General features: G+C 43.8%; 1 protein-coding gene across 1 annotated transcript in view; it reads right to left on the reverse strand.

Moving 5' to 3' along the window:
• Positions 1-573: 573 nt before the first annotated feature.
• Positions 574-17,239, reverse strand: part of HABP4 (hyaluronan binding protein 4) — a 76,798-nt gene continuing 60,132 nt past the window's right edge. The window contains exons 6-8 of the mRNA XM_014466934.2: positions 15,822-15,993; positions 2,787-2,972; positions 574-1,282 (exon numbers count right to left, since the gene is read on the reverse strand). Coding sequence (XP_014322420.1) covers positions 1,226-1,282; positions 2,787-2,972; positions 15,822-15,993 — 415 coding nt within the window. The 3' untranslated portion in view covers positions 574-1,225. The remainder of the gene's footprint in view (positions 1,283-2,786; positions 2,973-15,821; positions 15,994-17,239) is intronic.

Consider the following 17,239-nt stretch of genomic DNA (forward strand, 5'->3'; position numbering starts at 1 on the left):
CGCCGTCGTCTCCAGGGAGAGGGACACGGACGTGGACGTGTCGGTGGCCCCCGTGCTGGGATGTAATGACAAGGGGGTGACGTCCTGAGGCCACAGGGAAGGTCCTCCGCCGCCCGTCCCGAGGCAACGGGTTGAGCTCCGGTTCTGTTGACTTTTCCGCGGGGCTCTCGCTCACATTCTCTCTCGATCTCGGTGCAACTACCCCGTCGGGAGGGAGGACCAGCCTTATTACTCTGGTCCAAATCCCGAGCCAGCAGGCGGAGCAGCGCAGGCGAGCACAGATCCTGATCCAGGGGCAAACGTTCCGCTGCTGCAGCCGAGTGGGGGCGCATCACCCCAGCTTCCAGCGGCGGCCACAGCTACCCCTGCCCAGCCCCCACGCCGGCCCAAAACCTCGTGGGACTTGGGGGGCTACTGAACCTCTGAGGCTGCCCCAACCCCAAACATCCACGGAAGAATCCCGACCCCGTGCAGTGCTGACCACACACCCGGCATCTACAGGCCCCGCCCGCGGGCCTCCATTCCCACACAGGGGTTGAAGGAGAAAAGCTACGATACTAAGTTGCAATGCTCTGTCGCCTGGATCCCTTTTCATTTGATTGGCGGGTTAAATAACATGAATTTTAAAACCACATCCTTAATACTCATCCTAAAAACCACGCAAACTCTAGCTGTGCTCAGATACTAAACGCGGTGCGGGTGTGCCCACGGGCGGAAACCACGGGGTGGGGGAGCCATTAAAAGCCAAGCTTCCCGGTTCTGTCCGAGTGGTGACCAGAGCTGCACAACAGCTGCTCAAAATGTTTGGTCAAGTGAAAACCAGAACAACAATCCCAGGAGAGGAACATTTAGTCAACGGCAAGTCAACTGCAGGCCCGTTGCGGGCTCTGCACCCGGGCGGCCTCGCTGACCGCGGCGCGTGCTTCCTCCGTCTCAGCCTCCTCAGTAGACTGAGGCCCTCCACGGACAGTCTCTGTGCACAGTCTGAACATTATGTTTCACCTGAAAGTCCTTAAATAAAAATACAATCCCGCGCTCCTCCTCCGTGGGAAAGTGCCAGACTAACCCGCCTGGAACAGCAGCTCTGAACCTGGAAAATCTCTACCCACACCCACCCACCCACCCCCAAAAGTGCAATGAATTCACACCGAAGGGGGAAAAGCAATATCTATTGTTCTGAGTCTCTTCCCCAAGCAAGAAGTCTCTTCCCGGGTGCTGCTGAGCTTCACGCCAGAGCAGGAAAGTCTTCAGGGTCGTCCGGGTTTGGAGCAACGTCTTGTGTCTAAGAGAGAAAAGTGTTGGAACCAACTGTCATTTCACCAGTTCCCACGTCCAGCGCTCACCACACGCTGGGCAGAGGCGGGGCGGCCCCCAGTGCAGCGCCAGGAGCCGCGCGCTGAGGGTGCCCCCCCTCACCCTCATTGCTGTCCACTACTGAGTGCCTGGCAGTGCCCCCTCCTCGAACAAAACCTTCCTGAGTGACCCTTTTTCTACCTGGCACTTCCGTCACCCAGTGGACAGACAGAAGGCTGACCACGTGGAGACAGGATGGTTCCCCAGTTGGCCCCGGGGGAGCTCACAAGGTGAAGGGAGACCGACGGGAAGTCAGTGTGGGAACCTCAGTAACAGACGCCCCGGGAGGGGCCCCGGGAGGGGTGGCCAATGCAACTCGGTGGCCAAGCACACCTCGTGGTCAGGGAAGGCTTTTCTGGAAGAGCAGGTTCTCCCGTGAAGGGGTGGGGCCTGCGGCAGTTCTGGGCGGGAAAAGCACAGGTGGGCGGCAGGGGAGTGGCAGGCGCAGCTTCCAGAACATTAGGCTCCTGACAAGCGCCTGCAGTGGCTGGAGCTCCGCTTGCAAAGGAGAGAATGTGTATTTTCTATTCTCAGAGCAGAGCCTTTTCCAAACTGGCCTCAAATGCAACCAGAAAGAACTGTGAGGTTTTGCTCTTGCTTAGGTATAACCACCTGTAGGCACTGCTCCAGGGGCTGCTCCTGGGAGCCAGGGAATCGGCAGCAAAAGGAACGGCTCCGAGGCCAGCCACAGAGTCGTCAGGACTCAGGCCCACGCTGGCCACAGGGCCTCAGTCCCGACTCCTCCGACTACACAGGTATTCATGGGTTTGTGCACCAAACATTTAGGAAGCACCTTCTAAGCCTACGTGGTGCTAGGCCCTGGGGAAAGGGATAAAAGTGGACATGCCCACCGACACAATCCAGTCACACCCGTGAGAACAGCTACCAATGGAGATCATGCTGCAAAGAGAAGAAACAATCCCTTGCTCCAGGACTGTGCACGGGTCTGGAGGGAAACTGACCCAAGAAGCCTCCTGGGAGCAGGCAGGTCCGAGCTGTTCTCGGGAAGCAGGCCAGGCCCTGCGGTGAAGAGCAACTCTGTGGAAGCTGGAGGCAGAGCAGACCTGGCTGAGGGGGAAGGGCTCTGAGTGGAGAGGGGGCTGCAGAGGGCCTGTCTGCCCTGGAAGCTCGGGTACAGGATGTGCCCTCAGGCTCTGGTGAGGGAGGATATCTGTTCCCCACGGGGTCGGGTCTGATGCAGTGAGTGCTGCTCCGAGCGCACCTTCAGGGTGGGCAGCGGGCCTGCTGGGACCCTGGAGGCCAGGGCTACAGATGCTCTGTACCTCACCGTTCCAAACACCCACATCAGACCCACATAGAGAGGAGGAATCCACCACAGAACCTATGACCCTCCAAAATCAGACTGCCGCCCAGGCCGCCTCCTCCTCTCAGCTTCTTCAGGAAGCCACCGGGATCAGAACACAAATACTTACCACCACTTCTGCTCTGGGTCCATAGTTCTCTGTCCTTCTGATCCTTCCCCGGCCTCCCCGTGTGCCACCTCTGGCTCCACGCCCCGGACGAGGGAGGTTACCAAAATTAATCTCCAGCTGGGATGTGATGTCATTGGCCGCCTTCCGGAACACGTGGGCATCATCCTCGCAGTCATCCTTTACTATCTGAAACAGGGACAGCATCACACACAGCTGTCTCCATGGACAGCACTGGGCTCAGGGCCCGAGCAACACGCTGCAAGGGAGCTAAGGCCTCGTGGCCGGAGCAGCCTCCCTGGTGTGGCGGCCTGGGCGCAGGAGGGCGGGCAGAGGAAGACAGCAGTGCTGCTCTGCCAGCACAGGGTGCTGCTCGTTGCACAGCCACACATGCTCATGTTCACAGTCCTAATCCAAACATCTTTAACTTACCATTATTTCAAGTGAAACAAAAATTCTATCAGTTTAGCAAGTTAAGATATAAGATCTGATATGACTAACAGCAATTGAGATAAATGTTTTATATCTGTATATTTTGCTAAGATTAACAATTTTAAATTTCTACTTTTGTTTTATTTGTTCACGAATAATACTTTGATAAGGAAATATTCTCCTTCCTTGAACAGAACTTGATGGAGAAACTCCTTTCGATGCGGGGTGCTAACTGTACAGATACCAGACGTTAGAGACTGCAGGATCTGCAACAAACAATTCTTACTCCGAGTATGTGAAATGGTAAAATAACAGACTGGCTACCTGAGGCTGCTGCCAATGCTGTGTAAAGCATGCCAGCCGCTTTTTAAGAACTGCTTTACGAAATTCTTTGAGAAAGCACATTTTATTGTAAGAGGTCAAATAAGTTCTGCCTCTTTTAAAAGAAAACTGCATTAAATAATTCTCTCCAATTTTGATTTGGCTTCAACTCCTAAAGGATTTTTTTTTTTAAATCTCACTTTTAAGTAAAATACAAACCTACAGAAAATATACCAATGGTCTTGGATGAGACTCTCCAAAGTGCTATAAGGTTAAACGTTCCCACAACTAGTCCAGGAAATAAAATCAAATTTCCCTGAGCACATCAACCCCTTTGGACTGCATGTTCACTGCGGGTTTCATGGTTAACATTCATGTCCCTTCAATGTCTCAGATTAAAATAAAACAGAGGCCGCCCTGGCTGGTGTGGCTCAGTTGGTTGGAGCATCGTGCTGTGCACCGAAGGATTAAAAATAATAAAATAAAAAATAATTAAAATAAAGCATAGGCCTTAAGTATATGGATTCTTAAAGCTAAAACGGTGAGGGAAACCAATTCAGGAGCACTGGCCCTCTGCTGAAAAGATGCACCAAAAACAGTAAGAGGGACGATTCCAAACGGGCAGTGGATCAAGTGGAAGCTACACTGACACTCTCCTCTCCCGGGACGGAACTGGAATTACAACTAAAACACAGAAAAACCACCCTGAATAATCAACTGAAGACTGGCTGGAGAGACCCTGATAACCACGGGCAGAAAGTGGAGACCACACAGAGGCTGGTAGGAAGTGCGGAGGTGCAAAAGGGCTGGCCGGGCTCCCACAGACAGACAGACAGACAGACAGAGAGCTGAAGTTCTGGAGAGGTATATCAGCTGTGGAGGGTTCCCACTGAGAACTCTGAGGTCTAATCCCCAAGCTGGGATCCCCAGCCCAGAGCACCAGAACTAAGAAAGGAGCCCAGATAACACCTGGCTGTGATCAAAGTAGGGTTGTCCTCTGCCAGCCACAACAACCCTACTTCTTATCACAGCCAGGTGTTATCTGGGCTGGAAATGCAGGCACCCTCTTAAAGGGCCAACACAACATTTTGAGTGCAGCCACTCACCTGGCTCCAGCAAAGGAAGGGCAGAGTGGACTGGAGCTGTATGAGCAGCAGTCACGGTTGGGGACTCTGGGGTTAGACCTCAGAAAACAGACACCCCGATTTCCTGTGCTGAGTCATTCCCTCATACTGCAGAGAACGTCTTTCTCTGGCAGACCATTACCACTCAGGCAGCTTTTGCCTGTGGGGGAAGCAATTGTGCCACCCTGTTGGAAAACCTCTCCACCCACCCTGTGGAGTCTATGCCTTGCTAGGGTTGATAGCCTGGGGCTAATCAAGACTGAATAACAATCAGACTGCAGGCAGAGGCAGACCTCTGGAGGCTTTTGAGTCTCTGCCTATCTCCTCTGGGCCCAGGGCTAGGAAAAGCAGACCTTGGTGCACATCTTGCTTCTTCCCAAAGGCACCCAGTCGCAGCAGAGGGAGCCACAAGCTGTGGGTTGCTGATAGCTCCAAACAGGGTACTCAGGGCCAGTCAGAAACAGCACCTGACACTGTCCTGCACTAGAGGTTGGGAGGCGTAGCAGGTCTACCTAATACACAGACACGAACTCAAACAGGCAGCCAAAATGGGGAGACAAAAAACAAACCCAAACAAAATAACAAGAGAATTCTCCAGAAGAACAGCTAAATGAAATGAAAATAAGAAATTTATCAGATATAGAGTTCAGAATGATGGCAAAGATGCTCAACAGCATGAGAAAAGATACAGTAAGACAAAAACAGTAAGAAATGAAGAATGACATAACACTAATAAAGAACAAATTGGAAGGAATACACATCAGATTAGGGGAAGCTGAGGACTGGATCAGTGAATTAGAAGATAGGGTAGAAAAAAATCAGAGAACCAAAAAGAAAACCAATTAAAAATCAGGAGGACAGCTTAAGGAAAGCGAGGGACAACTTGAAATGTAACAATAATTGCATCATAGGAATGCCAGAAAGGGAAGAAAGTGAGCAAGGGATAGAGAACGTGTTTGAAGAAATAATGGCAGAAAACTTCCCTAACCAGGTGAAGGAAAAAGTCACACAAGTTCAGGCAGCACAGAGAGTTCCAAGCAAGAAGCAGCCAAATAGCCATCCGACACAGACACATCATAATTGAAATGCCAAAAAATTAAATACAAAGAATCTTAAAGGCAGCATGAGAAAAGCAATTTGTTACCTACAAAGGAGTTACCATAAGGTTGTCAGCTGATTTTTCATGAGAAACACTATAGGCCAGACGGGAATGGCATGAAGTATTCAAGGTAATGAAAACCAAGGATCTGAAACCAAGTTTACTATATCCAGCCCAGCCAGCATGGCTCAATGGTTGAGCATTGACCTATGAACCAGAGGTCACAGTTTGATTCCCGGTCAGGGCAGATGCCCAGGTTATGGGCTCGATCCCCAGTGTGGGGCAGGCAGGAGACAGCAATCAATTAATCTCTCTCATCACTGATGTTTCTATCTCTCCCTCTCTCCCTTCATCTTTGAAATCAATAAAAATATATATATATTTTAAAAAGATTACTATATGCCGAAACCGGTTTGGCTCAGTGGATAGAGCGTCGGCCTGCGGACTGAAAGGTCCCAGGTCCGATTCCGGTCAAGGGCATGTACCTGGATTGCGGGCACATCCCCAGTGGGAGATGTGCAGGAGGCAGCTGGTCGATGTTTCTCTCTCATCGATGTTTCTAACTCTCTATCTCTCTCTCCCTTCCTCTCTGTAAAAAATCAATAAAATATATTAAAAAAAAAAAAGATTACTATATCCAGCAAGGCTATCATTCAAAATAGGTGAAATAAAGAGCTTCCCAGACAAAAAAAGCTAAAGAAGTTTATCACCACCAAACCAACACTGCAGGAAATGCTAAAGGGACTGCTGTAATGAGAACAAATAGAAACATAGACATAAAGAATTAAAATGGTGCCCTGATTGGTTTGGCTCAGTGGATAGAGCGTCAGCCTGCGGACTGAAAGGTCCCAGGCTCTATTCCAGTCAAGGGCATGTACCTTGGTTGCGGCCACATCCCCAGTGGGGGTTGTGCAGGAGGCAGCTGATCGATGTTTCTCTCTCATCGAAGTTTCTAACTCTCCATCCCTCTCCCTTCCTCTCTGTAAAAAAAATCAATAAAACATATTTTTTTTAAAAAGCATGAAAATGGCAATAAATAAGTACCTATCAATAATAGCCTTAAATGAAATTAATTAAATGCTCCAATCAAAAGACACAGGGTAGCTAAATGGATATGAAAACATGACTCAAATATATGCTATTTACAAGAAACCCTCCTCAGAACAAGAGACTCACAGGATCAGTGTGAAGGGATGGGGGAAAAAGTTTTGCCATACAAATGGAAATATAAAAAAACACACCTGGGATAGCAATACTCATATCTGACAAAAGAGACTTCAACATGAAGGCCATCACAAGAGATAACAAAGGTCACTACAAAATACTAAAGGGATCGATCCAACAAGAGGATAAAACCCTGATAAACATATATGCACCCAATATAGGAGCACCTAAATATATTTAAAACAAAACCTTCTGGAAGACATTAAGGGAGAGATCAACAGCAATACAGTCATAGTAGGAGTCTTTAACACCCTGCTGACTTCACTGGATAGATCTTCCAGACAAAAATTAACAAGGAAATGATCATTAAAAATAACACACTGAATCAGATGGATTAAAACTGACATTTATAGAACATTTCACCGAAAACTACAGAATATACATTCTTCTCAGTGCACATGGGTCATTCTCAAAGATAGAACATCTGTTAGAACACAAAACAAGTTTCTATAAGTTCAAGAAGATTGAAATCATATCAAGCATCTTCTCAGATGACAATGGAATGAAATTAGAAATCAACTATAGTAAAAACACCCAAAAACATTCAAATGCATGGAGGCTAAATAGCATGTTATTAAACAATGAATGGATTACCAATGAGATCAAGAAAGAAATCAAAAACTTCCTGAAAACAAACTAACACACAACAACTCAAAATCTCTGGGACACAGCAAAAGCAGTCCTGAGAGGAAAATTCATAGCACTACAGGCCTACCTTAAAAAAAAAAAAGAAAAGAAAAAGAAGAATTAATAATAAACTATTTAATTTTACAACTTGAAGAATTAGAGAATAAGAAAATCCCAGAGTACGTAGAAGGAAATAATAAAGATTAGAGCACAAATAGATGACACAGAGACTACAAAAAACAATACAAAAGATCAATGAAACCAAGAGCTGGTTCTTTGAAAAGATAAACAAGATTGATGAACTGTTTGCCAGACTCATCAAGAAACAGAGAGAGAGGACCCAAATAAATAAAATCAGAAACCAAAGCAGAGAAGTAACAACTGAAACCACAGAAATACAGGAGTGTAAGAAAATACCATGAATAAAACTATCTGCCAGCAAGCTGGACAATGAGAATGAAATGGACTAATTCCTAGAAAAATACAATCTCCCAAAACTGAATCAGGAGGAATCAGAAAACCTGACTAGTCCAATAACAACTGATGAAAGTAAAGCAGTAATCAAAAACTTCCAGCAAACAAAAGCTCTGGTTCAGATGGCTTCACAGGGAAGTTTTATAAAACATTCAAAGAAGAACACCTATCCTCCTCAAATTATACCAAAAAATCCAAAAGAAAGGAACACTTCCAAGCTCTTTCTTTGGAATCGCAATTCCAAAACCAGATAAAGACACTACAAAGAAATAGAATTGCAGGCCAATATTTCTGATGAATATCGATGCTAAAATCCACAACAAAATATTAGCAAATTAGATCCAGCAATATATTAAAAAGATCATACACCATGACCAAGTGGGATTTATTTCAGGGATTAAAGGCTAGTACAGTGTTCACAAATCAAAAAATGTTATACATCGCGTAAACAAACTGAAAGACAAAAATCACATGACCATATCAACAGAGGCAGAAAACGCAATCAACAAAATCCAACATCCATTTTTAAAAAATATATTTTTTTATTGATTTCAGATAGGAAGGGAGAGGGAGAGGGAGAGAGAGATAGAAACATCAATGATAAGAGAGAATCATTAATTGGCTACCTCCTGCACGTCCCCTACTGGGGATTGAGCCCACAACCAGGCATGTGCCCTTGACTGCAATCGAACCCAGGACCCTTCAGTTCGCAGGCCTACGCTCTATCCACTGAGCCAAACTGGCTGGGGCCCAACACCCATTTTTGATAAAAACTCTCAGCAAAAAACAAACAAACAAACAAAAACTCTCAGCAAAGCTGGAATAGAGGGATCATATCTCAACATAATAAAGGCCATATATGACAAAAGTATAGCCAACATAATACTCAATGGGCAAATACTAAAACCATTTCCCCTAAGAACAGGACTAAGACAGGGATGTTTGCTTTCACCACTCTTACTCAACACTAGTAGCCCAGTGTATGAAATTTGTGCACAATGAAAGGGAATTAATTAGAGGAACGTAATTTGGACTCACTATCTAATATCAATAATATGTGAGCGCGAGGCAGTCCGCGTTTCTGAAATTCAATGACATAAATTTTGGCTATTACTTTGCCAAATAAATGGACTTTACAGATATCATTTAAAAGAGCATTCAGCTTAATATTAAAAACTCTGGCTACCAAGTCAGGTCTGTTTTCAACTTTTTGCCAGCATTGTAAATTATTTGCAATATCTGCCCATTTGAGGTTGCATGTCATGGTTATGAATAAATCGGGCTTGCCATACTTTGTTACAATTGCCATAGCATCCTGATATCACTGCTGCATATTTCTGGGACTACCCTCAGATGATGATGGAAGTATTATCATTTTACCAATTGGCACATTGTCATTTTCAGATCTAGATTTGAGATAATCCATCAAACCACTATATTTTTCAACTCTCAACTTAGATTGGTTTGCTTTGACAAAATTTATCCGATTGGCCTCCATTTTTGAATATGAATCCACGATAAACTGTTGAGTTAATTTTCCTGCATTTAAAATAGGATTGAACGTGTCCCGCACAGAGAGATGAAATCCATAATACTGCATTTGTGTGACTCGTGTCCTTACATTTTGTCTAATATTATTGTCAATTACACTGTTGTCTCTGAGTCTTAATGCAATATCTGTTCCCCAGCCTTTTTCACCATGTGGAAAAAGAAGAGGATATGTCATTGCATCTAATGTAGGAAACAGGATATTGATTTGTTTCATTTTAGTGGCATTTGGATTATTGGGATCTGGTTTACAATGAATGAGCAAGTCCCTTTCAAAAGGAGGTTCTCCATCTTCATTTCTGAATATGACAGCAACTTCGGTTACACGGGGAGAATTATATCTACCTGGGTCACTGTTACGATCGTATTTAATCGCCATTGTTACTTCTGTGGGAGCAATACCTTTTGCTGCTGCTTCAGATTGGGCTTCCTTTTCTACCTCATGTAGCATCTTGTACGATTTTGTTAATTCATTTATTTCATGCATGAGGTTGTTGATGTTGATCATGAGTCTTTCTGAGCAGCCCTGGTTTTCTGGCATTGCTAATTTTTTACTTGTAGCTTCAGCTGTATCCAAATATAGAGTTGAGCAAACTTCTGAGAAACACCATCCAAAGGATGTAAAGTTCCAGTATGGTGATAAACTTGTCCGTGTATTCTAAAACAGTATGGCCCATATCCTGATGGCGATGCAATATTTGCACCCATGGAAGCAAAAGCAAAAGAACTATTTATGGAATGAATATTTTCCATGAAATTTTTACTGTCAGAATCTTTGTTTGTCATTAATCTTTTTAAATATGCCGGGTAATCTGGAAAATGTATATCATTTGGACAGACTTTCCCTTTGCTACAACATCGAGTAAATTTCCCATCGGATGGTTTTTCATCAGAGAAATTTAGTGATAGGCAAAATTCACATTGAACAGTCATTCCACCACAACTATGTTCGAGGATTGCATCCTCATGTACTCCATTTTCACTGAGAAGGCAGTTCCTACCGGTATTGGTAGTACTTGTTGATCACTGTTCTCTAGACATATTCTGTCATCGCCACCACCTTCTTTCAACTTCAAAGGCACGTTGGTCTTTAGACATTTTCTGTCAATAACGCCAGATCAGAGAAACATTTTTCCAGCAGCTGCTCTTCAGATACATCCTGTCGCAGGCACCACCTCCCTCAAGATCAGAAGCATGCTGCTCTGTGGACATTTTCTGTCGATAACGCCGGCATCTTTCGGCTGCAGAGCTACGTTGTATCAACAGTTGTTCTTTAGACATAGTCCCACCTCTCTATTGTTACGGTCTGAGATGCAGGTGAAAGAGAGTCCTGACTATCAGGCCGCTGAGAGCTGTCTGACCAATGGCTGATTCTGGCTGATTCTGTGGGGGTGGGACTTCCTCCTCCCTGCTGTCAGTTTCCACAGCTGTGATGAGGAAGCTGGGGTGACAGGGGGAGCCGCACCCTCCAAGCCACCCTCTCTCTCGCTCTGCTCTATGTCCAGCGGTCTCCTGCTCTGCCAAGTCCTCCAAACCTCCTGCTCTCTACCCGCTCCTCTCCTGCTCTGCTCTCCGCAGGCAAGGTCCTGGGAGCCCGTGGGTGTGGCTAGGCGCGGGCGGCCTCGGCTCCCTGACTGACGAAAGTCCCAGGAGCCCGTGGTCACAGCTGCCAGAGCCTCCTGGGGCGCCTGACACTTGCGTATGCAAATTAACCGCCATCTTTGTCGGGTTAATTTACATAGTCACTGATTGGCTTGTGGGCATGGCTTGAGCGTAACAGAGGGATGACTAATTTGCATGTTTCTCTTTTATTATATAGGATAGTACTAGAAGTCCTAGCCACAGCAATCAGACAAGAAGACAACATAAAAGGCATCCAAATTGGAATGGAGGAAGTGAAACTCTCATTATCTGCAGATGACATGATATTGTACACAGAAAACCCTAAAAATTCCACCAAAAAACTACTAGATTTAATAAATTAATTCAGCAATGTAGCATGGTACAAAATTAACACCCAGAAATCTATGGCATTTTTATACACCAAAAATGAATTCAACTAACCAAGGAGGTAAAAGACGTGCACTCAGAAACTACAGGACACTGAAAAAAGAGACAGAGGAAGAAATAAACAAATGGAAGAATATACCGTGTTCATGGATTGGTGGAATCAACATCATTAAAATGTCCATAATACCAAATGCAATCTAGTCAATGCAATCCCCATTAAAATACTAAAAGCATATTTTATAGATCTAGAACAAATACTCCAAAAATTTACATGGAATCAAAATGGACCCCAAATATCTGCAGCAATCTTGAGAAAGAAGAACAAAGTTGGAGGAATCACAATACCAGATATCAAGTTACACTACAAAGCCACTATAATCAAAACAGCCTGGTACTGGCACAAGAACAGGCATATAGGTCAATGGAACAGAACAGAGAACCCAGAAATCAAGTGAAGCCATTACACTCAATTAATATCTGACAAAAGAGGCAAGAGCATACAATGGAATCAAGACAGTAACTTCAATAAATGTTGTTTTGGAAAATCGGATAGATAAATGTAAAAAAATGACCACCAACTTACACCATACACAAGAATAAACTCAAAATGGATAAAAGACTTAAATCTAAGTTGTGAAACCATAAAAATCCCAGAAGAAACCATAGGCAGCAAAATCTCAGACATCTCTCATAGCAATATGTTTACGGATAAATCTCCTAGGGAAGGGAAACTAAGGAGAAAATAAACAGATGGGACTACATCAAAACAAAAAGCTTCTGCACAGCAAAAGAAACCATCAACAAAATGACAGAGGAGCCCACTGTATGGGAGAACATATCTGCCAATGATACATTTGATAAAGGGTTAATATCCAAAATATTTAAGGAACTCATACAACTTAACAAAATGAAGACAAACAATCCAATTTAAAAAAAGGGCAAAGGACCTAAACAAACACTTCTCCAAAGTGGACATATAGACAGCCAAGAGATATATGAAAACATCCTCAAAGTCACTGATTATAAAAGAGATGCAAATTAAAATGACAATGAGGTATCACCTCACACCTGTCAGAATGGCTACCATCAACAAATCAACAAGTGGCAAGTGCTGGCGAGGATGTGGAGATAAAGGAACCATAGTACTGCTGGTGGGAATGCAGACTGGTGCAGCCATTATGAAAAACAGTATGGAGTTTCCTCAAAAAATTAAATATGGAACTGCCATTTGACCCAGTGATTCCACTTCTAGGAATATATCCTAAGAAACCCGAAACACCAATCAGAAAGAATGCATGCACCCCTATGTTCATAGCAGCACAATTTACAATAGCTAAGATCTGGAAACAGCCAAGTGCCTATCAGCAGACGAGTGGATAAAAAAAATCTGTGGTATATTTACACCATGGGGTACTGTGCAGCAGTGAAAAAGAAGGCTCTCTTACCCTTTGAGACAGCATGGAGGGACCTGGAGAGTATCAAGCTAAGTGAAATAAGTCAGTCAGTCAAAGACAAGTATCATGTGATCTCACTCATATGTGGAATCAAATGAACAAAATAAACTGATGAACAAAACAGGTTCAGAAGAGATCAACCAAAGGACTTTTATGCATGCATATGAACACAGACAGTAGGGGGGGTGAGGGCATGTGCTGGGGGGCGGGAGTGGCTGGGGAGAGGTCAATGGGGGGAAAAGGAGACATGTCATTCTTTAAACAATAAAGAATTTAAATTTAAAAAAAAATAGATCCAGAGACATAGAAGCATGGAACACTGTTGAATCTCAGAGGGAAGGAAGGGGAGGATAGGTGAGTCAGAAGAGATCAATCAACGAAAGAACTTGTACACATATATGCATAACCCATGGACACAGACAAAAGTGTGGTGAAGGCCTGGAGCAAGGGGCAGGGGCGGGCTAGATGGGGTCAATGGGGGAAAAAAGGGTCATCTGTAATACATTCAACAATAAAGCTTTTAAAAATAAAAATAATAAACATTTTTTAAAAACAACAACACAAAACAGTAAGAGGCAAAATAATACACAGCTGCCTCCTGGTTTAGAAAACAGCTGAATGTTGCAGCAGGGGACAGGTGGCCCTGCCCCAGCAAGGGACAATGTAGAATGGATGCTCAGTGAGCTAAAGGTCAGAAGCCACAGCACGTTGAGGGCCCAGCTCCATTTGCAGACTAGTATTAGGTCTGAACTTTGCAAAAAGCAGAGCTCCAAGAGAATGAGAGGTATTATCCTAGTGCTTTTGTCTCTTAGGATGCCCAGAACAAAGGCTTATGTTGCTTTAAGAATAATTTCCGGCTAAAATCTCCAAGGCCATAAGATTAACAAAGATGTGTGCTTTCCTGAGACCGAGCTCGGTGTCTCAGCTCAGCCAGCTGCCTCAAATATTCCAGGAGCCTTCTCTGTGGAGCCGAAGCCGGGAGGAGAATGTGGTGAGGATTTCGGAGAGCAGCTTCTATTTTTACCTAACGTGTCAGCTGCACATGTCCCCCTGACAGCACATTTGTTTTAGGCAAGGCTATATTTACAATTCCCCAGAACAAAAAGAACAACGAAAGTGGAGAGGAAAAGAACCAACCCAGCTGACGTACTTGTTAAAAAAAGAAAAAACCTCTCAGAGATTTCCACTTGTAGAAAAAGTCACTTGTAGTGGATAGCTCAGAACTTACTAGTCAAGGCCCCTAAGAGCCTGGAGTACCCAAACAGGAGGGTAGGAGGGGATTCTGTATCATAAACGACACTTTAATGAAAGTATTCGTTCAAAGAATACAACTAACCAAAGTGTAAATTAGCTGTAGTGGTCAGAGCATCAGCCCACACACTGAAGGGTCTAGAGTTTGATTCCCAGTCAAGGTCACATATCTGGGTTGCAGGTTCAATACCCGGCTCGTCAGGGTGCATCCAGGAGGCAATCAATCGATGTGTCTCTCCCATATCAATGTTCCCCTCTCTCTCTACCTCTCTTCCCTCCTCCCACCATCCCTCCCTCCCTTCCACTCTCTCTCTAAAAAAAAAAAAAAAGTCAATGGAAAAAATATCCTTGGGTGAGGATTAACAGGAAAACAAAGTGTAAATGGGAACCAGACAATTCTACATGGTACAAAATCCCTGAGTTTCAAACAGAAAATAAGTGAATAATATCCAGCAGAGAGGATTTGCTCATCACCATCACTGACAAAGAGACTGGTATCAAGATAAGCAGCTGGGGCAGTGATACAAAGTATAAATTTTAAAATTAGAATTCTTTAGTGTGCCCTTAAGTTCAGTAACTTATGCAGAAACGTAATTAAAGACTTTCTGACCACCCAGCCAGGGTTGAACGTCAACCTATGAACCAGGCAGTCACAGTTTGATTTCCAGTCAGGGCACATGTTGGGGTTATGACTGGATCCCCAGTACGGGGTGTGCAGGAGACAGCCGATCAGTGATTCTCTCTGATCAGTGATGTTTCTATCCCTCTCCCCCTCTCCCTTTCTCTCTGAAATAAATAAAAATACTTTTTTAAAAAAAAAAGACTGACCATCCTTGTCAATATATTTTCAAAGTGGAGACCTCCGATAAAGAGCTGAACATAAACCAGGAACAGTAAGGCCCTCACAGGAGAGGCGCTGTGACCAGCCCCGACTGGACAGCAGGCTGCCAGGCTCTTCGGGCTCCTCGGCTGAGTTTCAGCAGTTACGCAAGGGAGCAAAGCTGCTGCAATAACATAGAAAGGCGTCACCGGGCAGAGCACCCCAACCGGTTTCAAATGATCAACCCTCCCAATTAAGTGCTTTAAGAATTAGAGGTGAGAGTAATCCAATCATGTTAATGCAGAGTAGTCATCCTTTGAAATGACATCATTCAGAAACATTCTGTACCTCTCTTGATACAAAAATGAAGTGCAATTAACATACAGTATTTGCACAGTCTCAGCAGAGTTCTGGGTGAGCAGAAAATTCACTGTCACTATTACTACTTTGTATTAAGGGTCAACTGGTCAAGATTCAATTATTTCACAATAAAGATACAGTAAAATTAGTCACACATCATCTCGATTACTCTTAGGTAGAAACTAGAATGTCAACTGCCAATGTTCCATTTTCAAAATAGAAGTGGAAAAGCCCATCTCGTTTCCAATAACATATCAGGAGAGATTAGCTCCAGACACAGCACGTCATGCTTACATCATCTCTATATCGGGACTTGTGTATCACCACTGCTTTGGAAGGGACCGTGGACTCAGGTTTCCGGATGTTAAATTCAGGCTTCGGTCTGGTCTGTTCTTGCAGAGTTTTCCACTCATCTAGGGTCATCTCTTGAACTTGAGTTTCTTCTTCTACCTCCAACTCGGGAACTCTGGAAAGTTTAATCATAAAGAATAACTTTTGATGGGTTTGAAATATCTACTTTCTCAAAGAAAAAGTCACAGCCATTAGTTTAACATACTTTCATGATACTGCATCTCAAATCTAAAGAAGGTAAGAAAATCTTTGGGCCAAAAGCTTGTTTTATTGTCACAATTTTATGCCATCACTGCCAACGCAACCTATCGGTGTTCAAAGCAGTCTTTGAAAAGCAGGAACATTACCATCCCAATGACAGGCACCTGACCACCAGGACTCCCTTCCCAGGTGGCATTGCACATGACATGAGACAATTGTAGAAGAAAGTGGGAAAAGCTACTGAGATAAAACAAAGGAAACCATGAATACATTATAAAACAATGGGCCACAAATGCCTACTTTTATAAATATTCTCTTTAAATTCGTTTTTTTTTTAAAGAAAAAGAAGATAAACATGTAGACTAATGAAGTCCAGAAATAAACCCTCACATTTATGATCGACTGATTTTTTTGGACCAGAATGCCAAAGACAAAAGGAAACAGTCTCTTCAAGAAATGGTGCTGGGAAAACTGGATATCCGCGTGCAAAAGAAAGAAGTTGAATCCCTACCTCACACCAAAATGAAAGAGCTAGAAGTATGAAACTCTAGAAAACATAGGTGTAAACCTTCATAATTTGGATTAGGCAATGGTTTCTTATATATGACACCAAAAGCACAAGCAACAAAAGAAAAAGCAAATAAACTGGGCATCACCAAAACTGAAAACCTTTGTGCTGCAAAGGATACCATCAGGAAATTAAAAAAGACAAAGCAAAGAATGGTAGAAAAAATGTGATAATCATATATATGATAATGGACTTATATCTAATAATACACCAAGGACTCTTACAACTCACTAAAAGAAAGGATCCAACTCAAAACCAGGCAAGGCTCTGAGCATTTTCCCAAAACAGGTCTGTAAATAGCCAATAAAATGCTCAACATCATCAGACATCAGGGAAATGCAAATCAAAACCACAACAACTTTTATCACTCCACCATCACTGAATTGTTTAGACACAAAAGGCTATTTGAAAAGTGTTGGTGAGCCCTGGCCCAGTTGGTTTGAGCGTTGTCCCAATATGCCAAGGTTGCAGGTTCAATCCTCGGTCAGGGCACATACAGAATCAACCAATGCGGGTATAAATAAGCGGGACAGAAATCAATTTCTTTCTTTTTAAAAATCAATCAACCAATAAATAAGTGTAGGTGAGGATA

Source organism: Myotis lucifugus, unplaced genomic scaffold (genome assembly GCF_000147115.1).
Source record: "Myotis lucifugus unplaced genomic scaffold, Myoluc2.0 scaffold_371, whole genome shotgun sequence".
NCBI lineage: Eukaryota > Metazoa > Chordata > Mammalia > Chiroptera > Vespertilionidae > Myotis > Myotis lucifugus.